The 14,916-nt window shown below is 47.0% G+C and overlaps 1 protein-coding gene across 1 annotated transcript; it reads right to left on the bottom strand.

The window, feature by feature from the left end:
• Positions 1 to 1,175: 1,175 nt before the first annotated feature.
• Positions 1,176 to 9,556, bottom strand: LOC139060835 (barrier-to-autointegration factor-like). Its single transcript, XM_070540067.1, has 3 exons — positions 9,398 to 9,556; positions 5,435 to 5,572; positions 1,176 to 2,135 (listed from the first exon to the last, which is right to left on the bottom strand). The coding sequence occupies exons 2-3, from the start codon at positions 5,558 to 5,560 to the stop codon at positions 1,989 to 1,991; spliced, it is 273 nt and encodes a 90-aa protein (XP_070396168.1). The 5' UTR covers positions 5,561 to 5,572; positions 9,398 to 9,556; the 3' UTR covers positions 1,176 to 1,988.
• Between the last annotated feature and the right edge of the window lie 5,360 nt (positions 9,557 to 14,916).

The following is a 14,916-nucleotide window of genomic DNA, read 5'->3' as shown; positions in this document are numbered from 1 at the left end:
ACGCAGCAAAAAGGCGACGAATTTTTGTGTGTGTTAGAATAATTATATGAGAAAGAACAACTAGAAAAAAAGTCGGCGCTCGTGGCTACCGTCTTCGACGTGGGGTGAACTCGGATACACAGAAGCATGGATCTTACAATGGTGAGCGCATTTGTTTTGCGCATGTTATAAGTGTTATAAGGAGCAATATCACGCGGTATATATATTACTGAAACGGCGCTGGCTAATGTAGAGTGCCTGTAATTACATAGCTATTCTTTATTCGCAGCTTTTGAATAGTGCCCGGAGTAGAACACGTATAAATTTCTGTGAATTTCACCCAAATTCCTGATCCTCCCCGAATCCGCCCTGATCCTGCTAGTCACACCGAGGGACTGCGCTTCTTCTCACTGTTCTGGGTCAAGCATCATTTCCAGCCGGCAGTATTTCTTTCTTTTCGTATAATAAATGCCTCTTTTGCCAGTGCTTCTTGACGGAAGTACTCGGTTTTCACATTAAAAATTTCGCACGAAGGCCGCATTGTGTCTAGACAGTCTGAAACTAGGCTTCTTGTGCTGTAGCAGGTCTTGCTGCAATTTTTTTAATTATAAAGTGCTACGCTGACTAGATGTGGAGTGTGAACAAGGCGGACGGATCCTGCGCATTTTATGTTTGTTCTAAATATTCTGTTACGCCTTCTACGAAATATGCCATATATGTCGAAATATTAAAAAGCGTTACCTTACAAATATCTTGCAAGAAAGTTTTTCGATTGCTCAGACTTATAGTACTGTTGCGGTATAGCGATTTTTCAAGTGAAAACACTGCCGCATACATTTGTCATACCAACATCTCTGATAATGTTTCTTTTTATATTACAGCGCAAGCATCTCCTCCAAGTAATGGTGAAGTCGCTATGGGAAGTGGTAGCAATTTCAAAGAAACCACCGCGTTATCGTGGTCCTCGCGGCCTGATCAGCCCGCCGTCACCCAAGCACTGACCAACCTGCCTACCGACGTCAGCTCCCTGCCCTGAAACCCCTGGCCATCCCACCGTCCTCGGCACCTTGCCCAATTCCTATCCTGAGGGAAGTGCTTGTAAATAAACTGGTTGAAGATAACCGAGCGTCATCCATCTAGATCCACGGAAAATGCCTGTTTGTGAAAATTTATTCGCAAATAAACTGTCATAAAACTCGATTTCAGTATTCTTTTATTATTATCTGCAAGTATAGATGAATTCTGCTTCTTGACATCTTTTTTGTCGAGCTTTCCTAGCTATTATTGAGGAAGACGGTATGGGGACAATTGCTATAAAAATTCCGCTAGCAAAAGGTTTGCGGCAAGAATGGCTGCGTGCTCTAGAGCCAGCGTGTACAAAATATTCGTCATGCAAAGGGCATTGGCTCAAAGGTGGCACTAATAATGGCAACGATATGGTTCAACACTGGTCCTACGCTGGCAGCGCAATGGCTGCTGCATTGGCTCAAAGCTGGCATTAATAACGGCAACGATAGGACTCAACGCTGGTCCCACGCTGGCTGCTGCATTGGCATAACATTGGTCCAATCTTGGCTTTGACGCTGGTCCTACGCTGGCAGCACGATGGCTACTGCATTGGCATAACATTGGTCCAATCTTGGCTTTAACGCTGGTCCTACGCTGGCAGCACAATGGCTGCTGCATTGGCATAACATTGGTCCAATCTTGGCTTTAACGCTGGGTCAGCATTGGATTGGGTTGCACTTTGCCAATATGCCAACATTGGTCCAATATTGGCACCAATTTCTGCCAGCATTGGGCCATGGTTGGACCATTGCTGGTGTGCTGCCTGAGTGAGAAACTTTATGCGCGGTGGCCGTCCGTCCGCTTTTAGCCGAATATGTAAATGATGCCAGCCAACCGTCGGCGTCGTCCCGCTGCGTCTATTTGTGCCGGGCGGTGTTCGCTGTGAAAGTTCGCTCCACTTATCCCGGGCTTTACAGTGGGTGCCCGTGTTGGGTCAAACTTCACAGGAACTCCTGGGACCAGTCGCGCAAGCAATTGTAGCAGTCTCCCGCTTGCTTGCTGTTGGCACCGCAGGCACCTTTCATCCAGGTCTCAAAGCTTTGCCGGTTCTGCTTCCTCTCCAAGAACTGCCCAAAGACGACAGAGGCCTAGAACAACAGAAGAGAGTAAAGTTCAGTCCATTCGCTTAAGTTACCGCAAGACAGACGTGAAAAACCACATTTCCATACAAAAGCAAAACAAAAAGAAATGCAAAGCTCCCTAAATTATCTTTTTCTTTAATTCTTCGAACGATGTTCGTATGTCATGGCATCTGTGATTCATCATCGTGCACTCGTGGGTGACTTGCGCGTCTGCCTCGACCTTCCGCGTGCAACTTGAGTCTTCAAAGCAACTTTCATTACAGAGTGGCGGTACAGTTAAAAGAGCGAGAATAATAAAGCAAACCGTACAAAAAAAACACACGGCTCGGTTTCTGCTAGTTAAACTGTGCGAAAAGACGAAGACAGTACAGACAGTTAACCTATAGCTGGCTGCTGCCGTGACGAATACATGGGGGGTGGGGGAAGGTATTCTGTAAGAGTCCACCTAGTGGACTGTCCATTTCGGCCACTGCTGGTTGGATGCAGCTCTACGAGAGAGGAGGGGACGAGTGGCCCTAGCCAATCAGCAGCGGCCGAAATGGACAGCCCACTAGGTGAACTCTTACAGAATACCCCCCCCCCCCTCCCTCCAGGTTCCCTTGTCGAAACATCGCGCGTTGTCCTGAAAAAGTCACGCCTCCTACTCAAAATGCCGAATATTGCCTTAGCAAGGACAGTTCCCTTTGTTAAAACATCGTTCTTCCTTTTTTTTTACACACACCCATACACACATGCACTTAGGACCAGCGCTTAACTACTAACTGAATATTTGTTCTTGAATACTACCCTTAATATTTACCATGTCCTCACTTTTGACATAAGCCTAACTATCGTAAAAAAGAGGCGCGAATGAAGTTCCTGCGCTGAAGGGGCCATGAGACACTACCCGGCCACATAATCGTACAAAACCCGACAGAATGGTTTGTTAATACCAGGCAGCTGTTCTCTGGTGTATTCGTCTTCTCGCGCTGTTTCTCTTGTAGTGTGCCGCACATACATACATACATATACTGCATGTCCCACGTAATTTTAGCCAAAGCTTAAACATACGCGAATGCCACGTATCTGGACATAACCAAGCTAATGTTGTTTGCGATCGCTTGGAGATACTCAGATTGTTATTTTCTTTCGCGTTCCGCCTAATAGCATAATTAGTCTTAATTAATAAACTTCTCAAATAATGTAGTTAGATGAAAAGTGTCAATCAGAAAATTAGAGAGCAACATGAAAAACTCCCGACACAGCTTTCTGTTGTGCAATACGTGCTACACACAAGTGTTTTTCCGAGCCTGAAAGAAACCCGCGAATTCGCGGGCTTCTTTCACGATCAAGAAAAAAAAAAACTTTCATGCAGCACGTATTGCACAACAGAAAGCTGTATCGGGAGTTTTTCGTGTTGCTCTACAATTTTCTAATTGACACTTTTCATCTAATCATATTTGAGAAATTGATTCGTTAATTAAGGCTCATTATGTAATTAGGCGGAATCCAGAAAAATCATCCGAGTATCTCCAAGCGACGGCAAACAATATTCTATCCAGCTACGTAGAATTTGCATATTTTTTTTCAACGTTACGCGGGACACCCTAACATTGGGACACCCTGTATACATACATTTGTCAGCCTATATATATATATATATATATATATATATATATATATATATATATATATATATATATATATATATATATATATATATATATATATATATATATATATATATATATATATATATATACACGAAGTTCTTTCTAGCTGCCCACTTGTCTGCTCCTAATTTCGCCTACTACGTAACGTTTGCGGCAGAAGGTACGTTCGACATCCGCCGCCATAGCCGTGAATAGGTATGGCCACCACTCCCTGGGCCGAGCCGAACACATATGTTTTATAGGATAGCGTTGCCATCCTACCTGTTATTGTTACCTGTTGCCATGGCTGAGCATGCGCAGAGTTTACTGGGCGCAAGTGTATCGCGACAGCTTCTGCCGGTCACTGCGACTGCATTACAACACGACAGCGCCCTGGCTCTCCACTTCGACCCTGGGTCGTCGTTGCTACTGACTCTTCCCATAGTGACAGCGAGAAATAAACGGCAAACTCAGCCTTCACTTAGTCTTAACTCAAGCGAAGGACCAAATTAGGTCGCATTTTTGTTGTTAGTACTGAGCTCACTTATTTGTTCTGAAGCTGTTAGGGTCTAAGACAACACCGAGCCCTGGAAATGTTTTGATTTCTATCTACCAGATGGCGCCAAAATGTTTCGCGTTGGTTTCTCTATGGTCTGTCTCATCTTGATTATAGTTTCCTCGGACTTTCCCTTCGATATCCCCCATTTCGTACGCGCCATTCCAGACTGTTATTCTTGACCCTGTCGAACTCTTGCGTATTGGTCAGCCTCGATTGACTGTCAGCGCTGCCCCTGGCCTATCTGATTGGCTCGAACCGTCAACATGGCGGAATTCGACAGTGTTCAGTATAGCAACTCCAGTACAAGTGGTTAGCATAATACTGTAGGTAATTACTGCGCAAATTTAAAGAAAGGGACGCCACACGAGAAGGCCCATAGACATTGTGCAAGTGAAACGAACTAGGCCGGCCGTCAAGATGTTCGGCCAACACCTAGAAAGTCCTGCCACGGCTTCATCACTTCCCTCCAAATCCCAGCTAAGCTTACCTCTCTCTGCAGAGTGAGTGACTCGGGCCGCATACACTGGTACCAACAGGTGTATGTTGGTACCAGGCCTCTTACATTGAATTGACTGGGTCACCTACATCGAATCGGCAGTCATGTGAGTGACCACCGAGCCTGTGGACTGGCGGGTGTGAATGGATTGATTGATTGATTGATTGATTGATTGATTGATTGATTGATTGATTGATTGATTGATTGATTGATTGATTCATTGATTGATTTATACCCCAATAAAAATTCACAAAATTGTATTATATAGCTTTGCAGTTTAATTCAGGCCTTCTGGATCCCTAGCCTCAGGCTAGAGATTCAGATGCGTTGTTTACTATGCCTTTACTATAACCATAGTTATTCAATCATTTTTTCTGTCGCTCTCTCTCTCTCAAGTGTAGAGAGGCTTGCAGGCGCAGCACCAGACACAGGGGTCGTTAACTCGCTCGATCACTCGCAGCAACATCACTTTCAGGGAGTTTTAATCGGACAGACCAGTGGACGAGATACCCGTCTCACCAACAAGGCGTCGCATTGGACGTTACGTTATACGCAAAAGTGAAGGCATCCACGAAAATGATCTTTGAAAATATAGGACCACAGGAACGCTTGAACGCACTTTATCAAACCCTCTGTCTCTCAGCCGCCTGCCGAGGGCGTCGCCAATACCAGCAAGCTCCGTCACGTCCTTTGTTCCCATGGGCTCAGAGACAAAGTTGCGGTGCTTCTTCGACGTCGAAGACATGGCTCGCTTTCGCTGCATAGATAAGCACCTAGTAACCGCAGTGACACTTCAGCCCTTTAGCAATATCATAGTCGCTTTGCTGCTTAATTCTGAACCAGAATTCGGAACTATCACAGTTGAGCATGAATTTTATAAAGTTAATTGGACCCCATAACTATCTTGTTCAACCGAGAATTTTGTTGATTCAGGAACACTTTACCAGTCGTACGAATTACACAGCGCTTATTCAAAAGCCAACAGTTGATGAAGCCAAGAATAGGGGAAATTATTTGTTATAACTTAAGTGCACAAGTGAGAGGTAAACGGAAATTCAAATGGACGAAAAAAAAAAAACAAGTTGTCAGGGGAGGGAGCCGAACTTACACAGGCGTTCACATCACATTCACATCGCACGCATTACGTGTGCGCTGCTCTACCAATTGAGCTACAGCGGCAGCTGTTTCCACGTCCACATTCGTTGATATCTATGTATGTGTATACAAGATATGACCCGGGGAGTGTTAGCCAGCGCCACTGATGGCCACGGCGACAGATGTGGCACATCCTTTCGACCGTTGGCGTCACGTTGTGCTTGGACAGCAGGCAGCTGACCAGCAAACCTTCGTACGCTACCCTAAGGCACTTGACCTGCCGGAATCGAGACCCGGCCTCTCTGTGCGATGAACGCGAACAGGGAGGATCAAGGGGCCCCAATTTTTTGTTAGTCACCACCACTGTATAGCACACCGCCACGTGCAACAATGGTGCGGTCACAATTAACATTATCGATAGCGCGCCCGAATGTGGTGCTATACACTGATGGCGCTTACATATTAATCATAACCACCGTGATACCTCAGCGGCATCAACGGTTAGAATTGTGCTTTCTGCCATAGGCAATATTTTAAAATTTTGGTGCAGCTAAAAAAAAAAATCTTGTATTTAGCAGTCGGGCACAAGAGGCCCTGATACACAAAGCAAACGAAAACAGCCCACGATTGCCTCGTTTTCTTTCTAACAGCAGAAACGCGACGTGTATTTCGCAGTTTCGAAGCAGTCATGCGGAAGAAAAGGTAATCATGCAAACCGTAGGGAATAACGACCATATGGATAATAAAAAACTGATCTGAACCCTAAAGGCCCCCCTGCCCTAAATGTCTGACCCCTACGCCCAGCATTTTCAACATTTATTCGCGTCTGCAGCATAAAGTTTCGGATTCATTGTGTTCCTATACAGGGCCTGGATAACGTAAGAATTCTATTCACATCGCACTTCGTCAGTGTAGTCTGAGCGGCGCTTCGGTTCCGTTATCACTGGGCTCGGCCGGCCGTGAACTTAGGATGATAAGAAAGGTATGGGACCTAATAAAAATCATCGCACCATAGCAGCCCAGTAAAGTCTGCTGCCTAAAGGTTGCTCTGACGCCTGAACGCCAACCCAACCTGCATTTTAGCGTTTCCGTGCCTGTAGCATAAAGTTTCGGATTCACCGTTTTCCTGTAGAGGTCCTGGATAACGTAACAATTCTATTCACATCGCACTTCGTCAGTATAGACCGAGCGGCGCTTCGGTTCCGTTATCACTGGGCTCGGCCGGCCGTGAACTTAGGATAATAAGAAAGATATGGGACCTAATAAAAATCATCGCACCATAGCAGCCCAGTAAAGTCTGCTGCCTAAATGTTGCTCTGACGCCTGAACGCCAACCCAACCTGCATGTTAGCGTTTCCGTGCCTGTAGCATAAAGTTTCGGATTCACCGTTTTCCTGTAGAGGTCCTGGATAACGTAACAATTCTATCCACATCGCACTTCGTCAGTATAGACCGAGCGGCGCTTCGGTTCCGTTATCACTGGGCTCGGCCGGCCGTGAACTTAGGATGATCAGAAAGATATGGGACCTAATAAAAATCATCGCACCATAGCAGCCCAGTAAAGTCTGCTGCCTAAACGTTGCTCTGACGTCTGAACGCCAACCCAACCTGTATTTTAGCGTTTCCGTGTCTGTAGCATAAAGTTTCGGATTCACCGTTTTCCTGTAGAGGTCCTGGATAACGTAACAATTCTATTCACATCGCACTTCGTGAGTATAGACCGAGCGGCGCTTCGGTTCCGTTATCACTGGGCTCGGCCGGCCGTGAACTTAGGATGATAAGAAAGATATGGGACCTAATAAAAATCATCGCACCATAGCAGCCCAGTAAAGTCTGCTGCCTAAATGTTGCTCTGACGCCTGAACGCCAACCCAACCTGGATGTTAGCGTTTCCGTGCCTGTAGCACAAAGTTTCGGATTCACCGTTTTCCTGTAGAGGTCCTGGATAACGTAACAATTATATTCACATCGCACTTCGTCAGTATAGACCGAGCGGCGTTTCGGTTCCTTTATCACAGGGCTCGGCCGGCCGTGAGCTTAGGATGATAAGAAAGATATGGGACCTAATAAAAATCCTCGCACCATAGCAGCCCAGTAAAGTCTGCTGCCTAAACGTTGCTCTGACGTCTGAAAGCCAACCCAACCTGAATGTTAGCGTTTCCGTGCCTGTAGCATAAAGTTTCGGATTCGCCGTTTTCCTGTAGAGGTCCTGGATAACGTAACAGTTCTATTCACATCGCACTTCGTCAGTATAGTCCGAGCGGCGCTTCGGCCCCGTTATCAATGGGCTCGGCCGGCCGTGAACTGAGGATGATAAGAAAGATATGTAACCGAATAAAATTAATCCTCGCACCATAGCAGCCCAGTAAAGTCTGCAGCCTAAAGGTTGCTCTGACACCTGAACGCCAACCCAACCTGCATTTTAGCGTTTCCGTGCCTGTAGCATAAAGTTTCGGATTCACCGTTTTCCTGTAGAGGTCCTGGATAACGTAACAATTCTATTCACATCGCACTTCGTCAGTATAGTCCGAGTGGCGCTTCGGTTCCGTTATCACTGGGCTCGGCCGGCCGTGAACTTAGGATGATAAGAAATATATGTAACCGAATAAAATTAATCCTCGCACCATAGCAGCCCAGTAAAGTCTGCTGCCTATAGGTTGCTCTGACGCCTGAACGCCAACCCAACCTGAATGTTAGCGTTTCCGTGCCTGTAGCATAAAGTTTCGGATTCACCGTTTTCCTGTAGAGATCCTGGATAACGTAACAGTTCTATTCACATCGCACTTCGTCAGTATAGACCGAGCGGCGCTTCGGTTCCGTTATCACTGGGCTCGGCCGGCCGTGAACTTAGGATGATAAGAAAGATATGTAACCGAATAAAATGAATCCTCGCACTATAGCAGCCCAGTAAAGTCTGCTGCCTGAAGGTTGCTCTGACGCCTGAACGCCAACCCAATCTGCATTTCAGCGTTTCCGTGCCTGTAGCATGAAGTTTCGGATTCACCGTGTACGTGTACATACGTGAGTCAGCTACGGCGCAGAATCAGAAATGGAGCTTGCTACTTGGCGCTATCGATTGCGAAGGGCCTGCCTGTGGTCGCAAATGCTATCATGTGTACCAAGGGTTCTCCTCATATAAAAAAAAAACTAATAAAGAAAGCAATGAAACAGCTGCTAAGAGCGACAAGAGCAGCAGTAACGAAGGAAGATGACACCAAACTGAGCCGGTATACTGTAGCGATTCCTTTCGCTCGATTCTATGCCACTCTTGTCATCCACCTTTCGCGGCTGGCTGGTCCCTTGGACAACGCCGGCGGAGCGTAGCTCTGACGTGCACTGACGAAGCGAGAAAAGGAATCGCATCGGAATAGAGCCGTTGCATTATTCCAGCCCGGAATTATTCCAAAAGAGCGCCTGGACAAAAGAAACGCGTTCACTAGTGCGTACCACTGCACAGCACAGCATGCAGCAAGTTCAACAAGCTCACCTCGGGTAAGACGTACGGAGTAGGTGTGTCAAAGCACAACGGCGGCTGCAGACGCGAACTAGCGGAGATAGCAGACGGTCGCAGACGGCTTGCAGACGGCGGGCGGATGCAAATGCGGTGCTCGCCTTTGCGCCGATCGCGACTCTATATAGGACCCCTTCTCCGTTCTTATCCGCTGCTGTCACCATAGAAACCGATTTTTTACACCACTTCCTGTCTGGTAGTCATCCTGTCAGCGACCTTGAACTGCTTGAAGGTGACGACGACGGCGAAGGAGAGCGAGCCGCGGTGGCGATAGCAGAGCTGTAGGCAAAGTGTTGCAACCAGCGAGTGGCGAGCCGGGCTGGTTGCTGTATTTTTTTTTAGTTTCGTTATTTCTTCGTCTTTGTTTTTTTTTAGTCGTTCTGCGAGGATGTTACGTTGTGTCAGCTCATGAAGGGACGTTGGGGAATTACTGCGTAGACTTTTGACATGCAGCATAACTAGAGAAAGCGATAACTGTTGGCTGCGTCAACATGCGACGTGCACCACGAAGCACGGTTGGCGTGTGCGGGTACGTGCTTGCGACTTATTTCCGGCTGCACCGATTCGGCACTCGACGAAGAGCAGAGGAATGCGCGTGTGAATAGCTAATACGCTGCACCGATCTGATCGCTTCGCGCGGAGTCTGAAACCGTGGCGGGGCTCATACACTACAATTTACCAGTGGCCTAGCCAGGAATATTTTTCGGAGCAAAGGGGGGGGGGGGGGCGCATCCTGGTACACAGAAATCCTAGCTGACACACAGAGGTTGGGGGAGGGGAGGGGTTCACGTACCCGGTGTGGCCGCCGACCCCTCGGTATACGTCCCTGCAGTTAGCTAATACACTCTGAAGGAAGGGCCCGCCTGGACAACCTCCAAACATCTAAGCGCTAATTGCGGGCATAATCGCGTCAACCAGCAGTATCGTTCTCACGTATTTCATAGCTGCGGTGTTAGGCCTACGTTAACCCTCCTGCATAATCGATGACACGGCCCAACGCGTGGATCGTTACGGTTCAGAAACCAATTGGATTAGACATGATTTGTACTTTTGTATCGCCTATTTTTCCCTGAAAATATGTAATAGTCAATGGCGCTGCATAAAAATAACGCGTCGCCTCTTTGCCAACATACGATTTCAGCAAAACGGATGAGTACGATACGAAGACCGAAAGAAGACAAAAAAAATACAGCTTTCATCGCCTTGCGCCTACAGGAAAGTGCGTTATTTACAGCTCATTCGGATTTCGTCTCCGTCCGCCGGCTAACTCACCCCGGGCGATGTAAACGAAATATCCCATCCCGGTACAAGACAAAGTTTCGGATTCACATCTTTCAACAGTGCTGACGTCACTGCATAGCTTATTCGAATTCGCCGCATGAGGTTTTCATTTCTTTCTTTCTTTCTTTCTTTCTTTCTTTCTTTCTTTCTTTCTTTCTTTCTTTCTTTGCAGGCTACATTTATGTCACTTTCGTGGTTACCAAAGCGCTAAAATATGGGGCGATACAATGGACGAACGCACAGCGACTGTGCTATGCACCTCTGTATATTTTTGTGCACCTGTGCAAACAGGCATAGCGTGACAAATGCGCGCCATTGTTGGTGCCTTGTCCGTGGGATGCTTCGTGTATCGCACCGTATTATTAGGGACGTTTAGCGCGTCCGGTATCCGGGCAAGCGCGAGCGGTTTTCCGGTTTAGCGGGGGCGTGAAGGTGAGCGGCCCGATCGGTGGCGCCAGCTGGTGGCGCAAAGCTCAACCACACAAACACAGAGCTAATTACTGTATTCTGCTTAGCTGCTGGGGTAAATTTTCGACAGTGGCGTAATCGTGTTCACAATTACGCCGCTGCCAAAAATTTGCACGAGTGGCGAAGCAGGATATGGTGAGTTACGGTAGTTTTAGCTATGCGTTTGTCTGGTTGAGCTCTACAACACCAGGCGGCTTCACCACTCACGTTTACGCCCCGACCATACGGTAATCCGCCCAAACCGCTCCCGTTTACCGGAATAGCGTACAAGCTAAAAGTCTCTATTATGCCGTTTTGCTTAAGTAATTTATTCTTTTATATTCTTTTTCTTCATTGCCTGCAAATGCTACTGTGTCGCGCAAATATGCTTCGCCTTTTAATGTAAGCCTGCTAAACAGCCCGTAACACACCGCTGTGGGGTAAGGGTATGCTCGAGAAGGGGCCTGTGTAAACGAAAACAGCAACAACAACAACGGAAAAAACTTTCAAAGACCACTTCTGCGGGAATTCAGCTGGAATGTGGGACTGTCACGTTCGGGCAAGTTGAGAGAACAAAACGAGAACCCCCGACTCCCCTCCGCCCCCCCCCCCCCCCGCTCCACCCTTTGTACAGGGCCGCATTACATACACTAGTTAGTCCCAAACAAGTTACAATATATATTGCTTCCGAGTTCTTCCTAATGTTTGTTCACATCGTCACTCAAGCTGCAACTTCTAGCACGCTCGAGTTATTGTGATTTCCAATAGCGACGTTCAAAAGGCAGCTACAGGGCACCATACACTTCAGTTCTGGGAATTGTAATTTGCATGCTGATCTGCTGCGCTCGCCGAGCTGCTGTGTGACGTGGCGCCGGACGCGTCTGGAAGCGCTGCTTTGCCTTCACGGAGGGAGAAAAATGTTGTGAGAGAGCATTACGTCACGCAGCCAGCCTTGGCAAGAGAACGCACCGTGAAGCTTCTTGCCCTTAGCTCAGTGGCGGCCCTTTGCTCAGTGGCCAGGTCAGGTCAGGTCAGTTTATTTCCTTAAAGGCCCCTTTATCAGGGGTGTTACATAAGGGGTGGGGTACACCTTGTAACAAAAATTCAACATGATAACAAACGAAACATTTGAAAAGTGATACATACTTTGTCCAAACAAGTGCTTACTAGTGTCAAATTGTCAATTAGAATAAAGAAGCAACAGTAACTAAATTTGGCCGAAGAGAAGAAACAGTGGTAATGGACAAATCATTTTAGTAACTAGTGTAACATATGAAGAAAGGTAGATACATTGCATACAATCAAAAAAAGTACAGTAGGTGATGAATTTGTACAAAATGGTAATTAATTTGACAAAATAGAAGCAACCTCAGCAATGAACACATGGTGATTATTTGTATATACAACATGGTTGTATAGTGGCGGCCGGTGGGCCAGACCTGCCGGTCCCGACGTGGGACTAGCCGGGTGCGCGACGAGTTCGCGTCCTCGCCGGACCTACAATAGAGGTTTCCTCACTCGCTCACTCACTCACACCCTTGCGTCGAGATCACGGAGCAAGAATCGAGATTTTCTGAGACGTTTGGTCGCGCCTCCTTCAGGCGCTTTTCTTCTTCTGGCTGGGCAGCCCGTCCATATGGACCAGGGGCCCTATAACGTAAAACTATTCCAATGTGTTTCTATTCCAATTTCTTGACGTCAAATTTGCGTAACCACCGACGCAAGCGCCGGGCAGTCACCCGCAGGTTTGTCTGAACAGACCAATCAAACGCTCTCCTCGTTCACAGGAGGTCACATTTGTTTGCTTGAAATACGAATAACATTGCCAACACTGAGCGGCTTGTCGTATCTAATTGGCTGACAAGAGGCGAGGAGAAGGCTCAAGTGGAGAGGGATTCACTGGGGCAGAGCCAGTGCACTGAAAATCGATAACCCGATGAAGAGGGTGGTGCCGGCGTCTGCGATTGGTCGGCTTTCCCTTACTTATATTGTGGTGGCTGGTCGAAAATCACGGCGGCATGCAACGGAAGCTTAATAATGACGCTAAAACTGACCCTCAGCAAAGAAGAGTTGGCAGAATGAGGTGGTAAACGTGCCGAAAGGGCTCGAAAACGTTGAACGGCCACGCAAGAAGTTTTATTATATGCAAATACACCCATGCTCTCCGGCAGGTGCAAGTAGCCAGCGTCTCAGCGATCGGCGGCAGCCATCTTTTATTCCTTTCGGAACGGGGCAGCCTGCGCCTATTCCGAAGAAAATTCAGTTTTGTTCGGCATATTAATGCATCTTTATCGCGTACACGTCACATTGACGCGGTGAGTTTGTGCGGTTTTGTGACGTCGCGTGACAGGCAGGTGAAGTTGGTGCAGCCCGAAAACTTTTTACCAATAGCCGAGGGCTAATAGCGAGAAGAGGTCGAATCAGAAATAACTGTTTTTCTTTTTTCTGTCAAATCATGCATAAGCAGTGTATACACATCATATCAGATGGGGACGTATCGCGGTTTTCGTGACGTCCGTGACAGACAGGTGAAGTGGGCGTGGTTGAAAAAAGTTTTTGACCAATCGTGGAGGGCTGGTAGCAGAATTGGAATAGAAAAGTTTGGAACAGTTTTACGTTATAGCGTCCCAGCGCACGGTATGGCGTGGTGTGGTGCGGTGTGGCGGGGTGTGTCGTTGCGAACATGCGCTACACCCATTTTAACATTGTGGCTAGTACCATCTCCAACTAATCTGCTTTGCCGGCTTCTATTTCGCGCTTACATTTACGCTCAATTACGGGAGAGCCAGCAGTTTTACAGCGAAGCTGTTTACACACCAGCTGGCGATTCTTTCGTGGTGGTCCACAGAAAACTCGGCTTTCTAGAAATCGACGATCTAGCGAAAAAAAAAAGAAAACACATGTAGCGCACACGGGCGGCATGATTTTATGCCAGTGTGTACACTCTGCGTGTTAACAACCGTAGCATCCGTGACTCGTGTGTCGACCTAACTATGGCGAAGAACGTGGCAGCTGTCAAAACCGAAAACGATAATAAAGTTGTCGGGAATGTCGTTGAGCAATAAATGGTTATGCACTGCATTTTACGGCGTACTCATATTTCATTCGTTAGACTTAGAATAGGTTAAGTGGATGGTGACAGCCTCACTGGCAATCCAACTTCACAGAGTAAATTGGGCCTTCAAATTTTTTTCTCTTTTATTTTTTTGTGCATGCGGGGGGTACAATCACAGGAATGCCACGGAAAACTTGCTTTGCGAGTGCCGCCGACTGCATCAATTAAACTAACTGTTACTTTATTCGTCTCATTTTATACCTCTTTTAGGCGCATCTCGAAATTTGTACACGAAAATGAAAGACCACAGAGAAGTATGCACACCCGTGGACGGCACTTGTAGTTTTTTTTTTTTTGCTTTCATTCCTCGTCATAATGCACACAACGTCGTCGTCGTCGTCGTCGTTGTTGTTGTTGTTGCTGTTGTTGTTGTTTGATCAGGCTCTGAATGCTCGTTCACACACTTTCTTTTTCTCTTGTTTTCTCGTTTATTTGGCTCTATGAAAGCCTAGTTTGAAAGCCCCAGAATTACTGCGAGGCGCTAAATCCCCTAAATACCTCAATCACCCTTACGCTCAAATATATTCAAATTTCTTATATTGACCAGTTCCCCGGAGTGGGTATATACGCGCCACTCCCACATAAGAGGCTGCCACTGCTGCCTCAGTGGGAAGGGGCCACTGTCCTTGAGGTCATCATCTATCGCATTTAC

This window comes from Dermacentor albipictus, chromosome 6, assembly GCF_038994185.2.
Source record: "Dermacentor albipictus isolate Rhodes 1998 colony chromosome 6, USDA_Dalb.pri_finalv2, whole genome shotgun sequence".
Lineage (NCBI taxonomy): Eukaryota > Metazoa > Arthropoda > Arachnida > Ixodida > Ixodidae > Dermacentor > Dermacentor albipictus.
Note: the sequence above shows the minus strand (reverse complement) of the source record. Positions and strands in the feature narration are given on the sequence as shown.

Excerpts from the sequence above, each read along its gene's own strand:
- LOC139060835 (XM_070540067.1), bottom strand. The coding sequence starts at position 5,560 with ATGTCTTCGACGTCGAAGAAGCACCGCAACTTTGTCTCTGAGCCCATG. Across the intron at positions 2,136-5,434 it reads GAGACAGAGGGTTTGATAAA|GCCTCTGTCGTCTTTGGGCA; the intron begins GTGCGTTCAAGC and ends CTGTTGTTCTAG.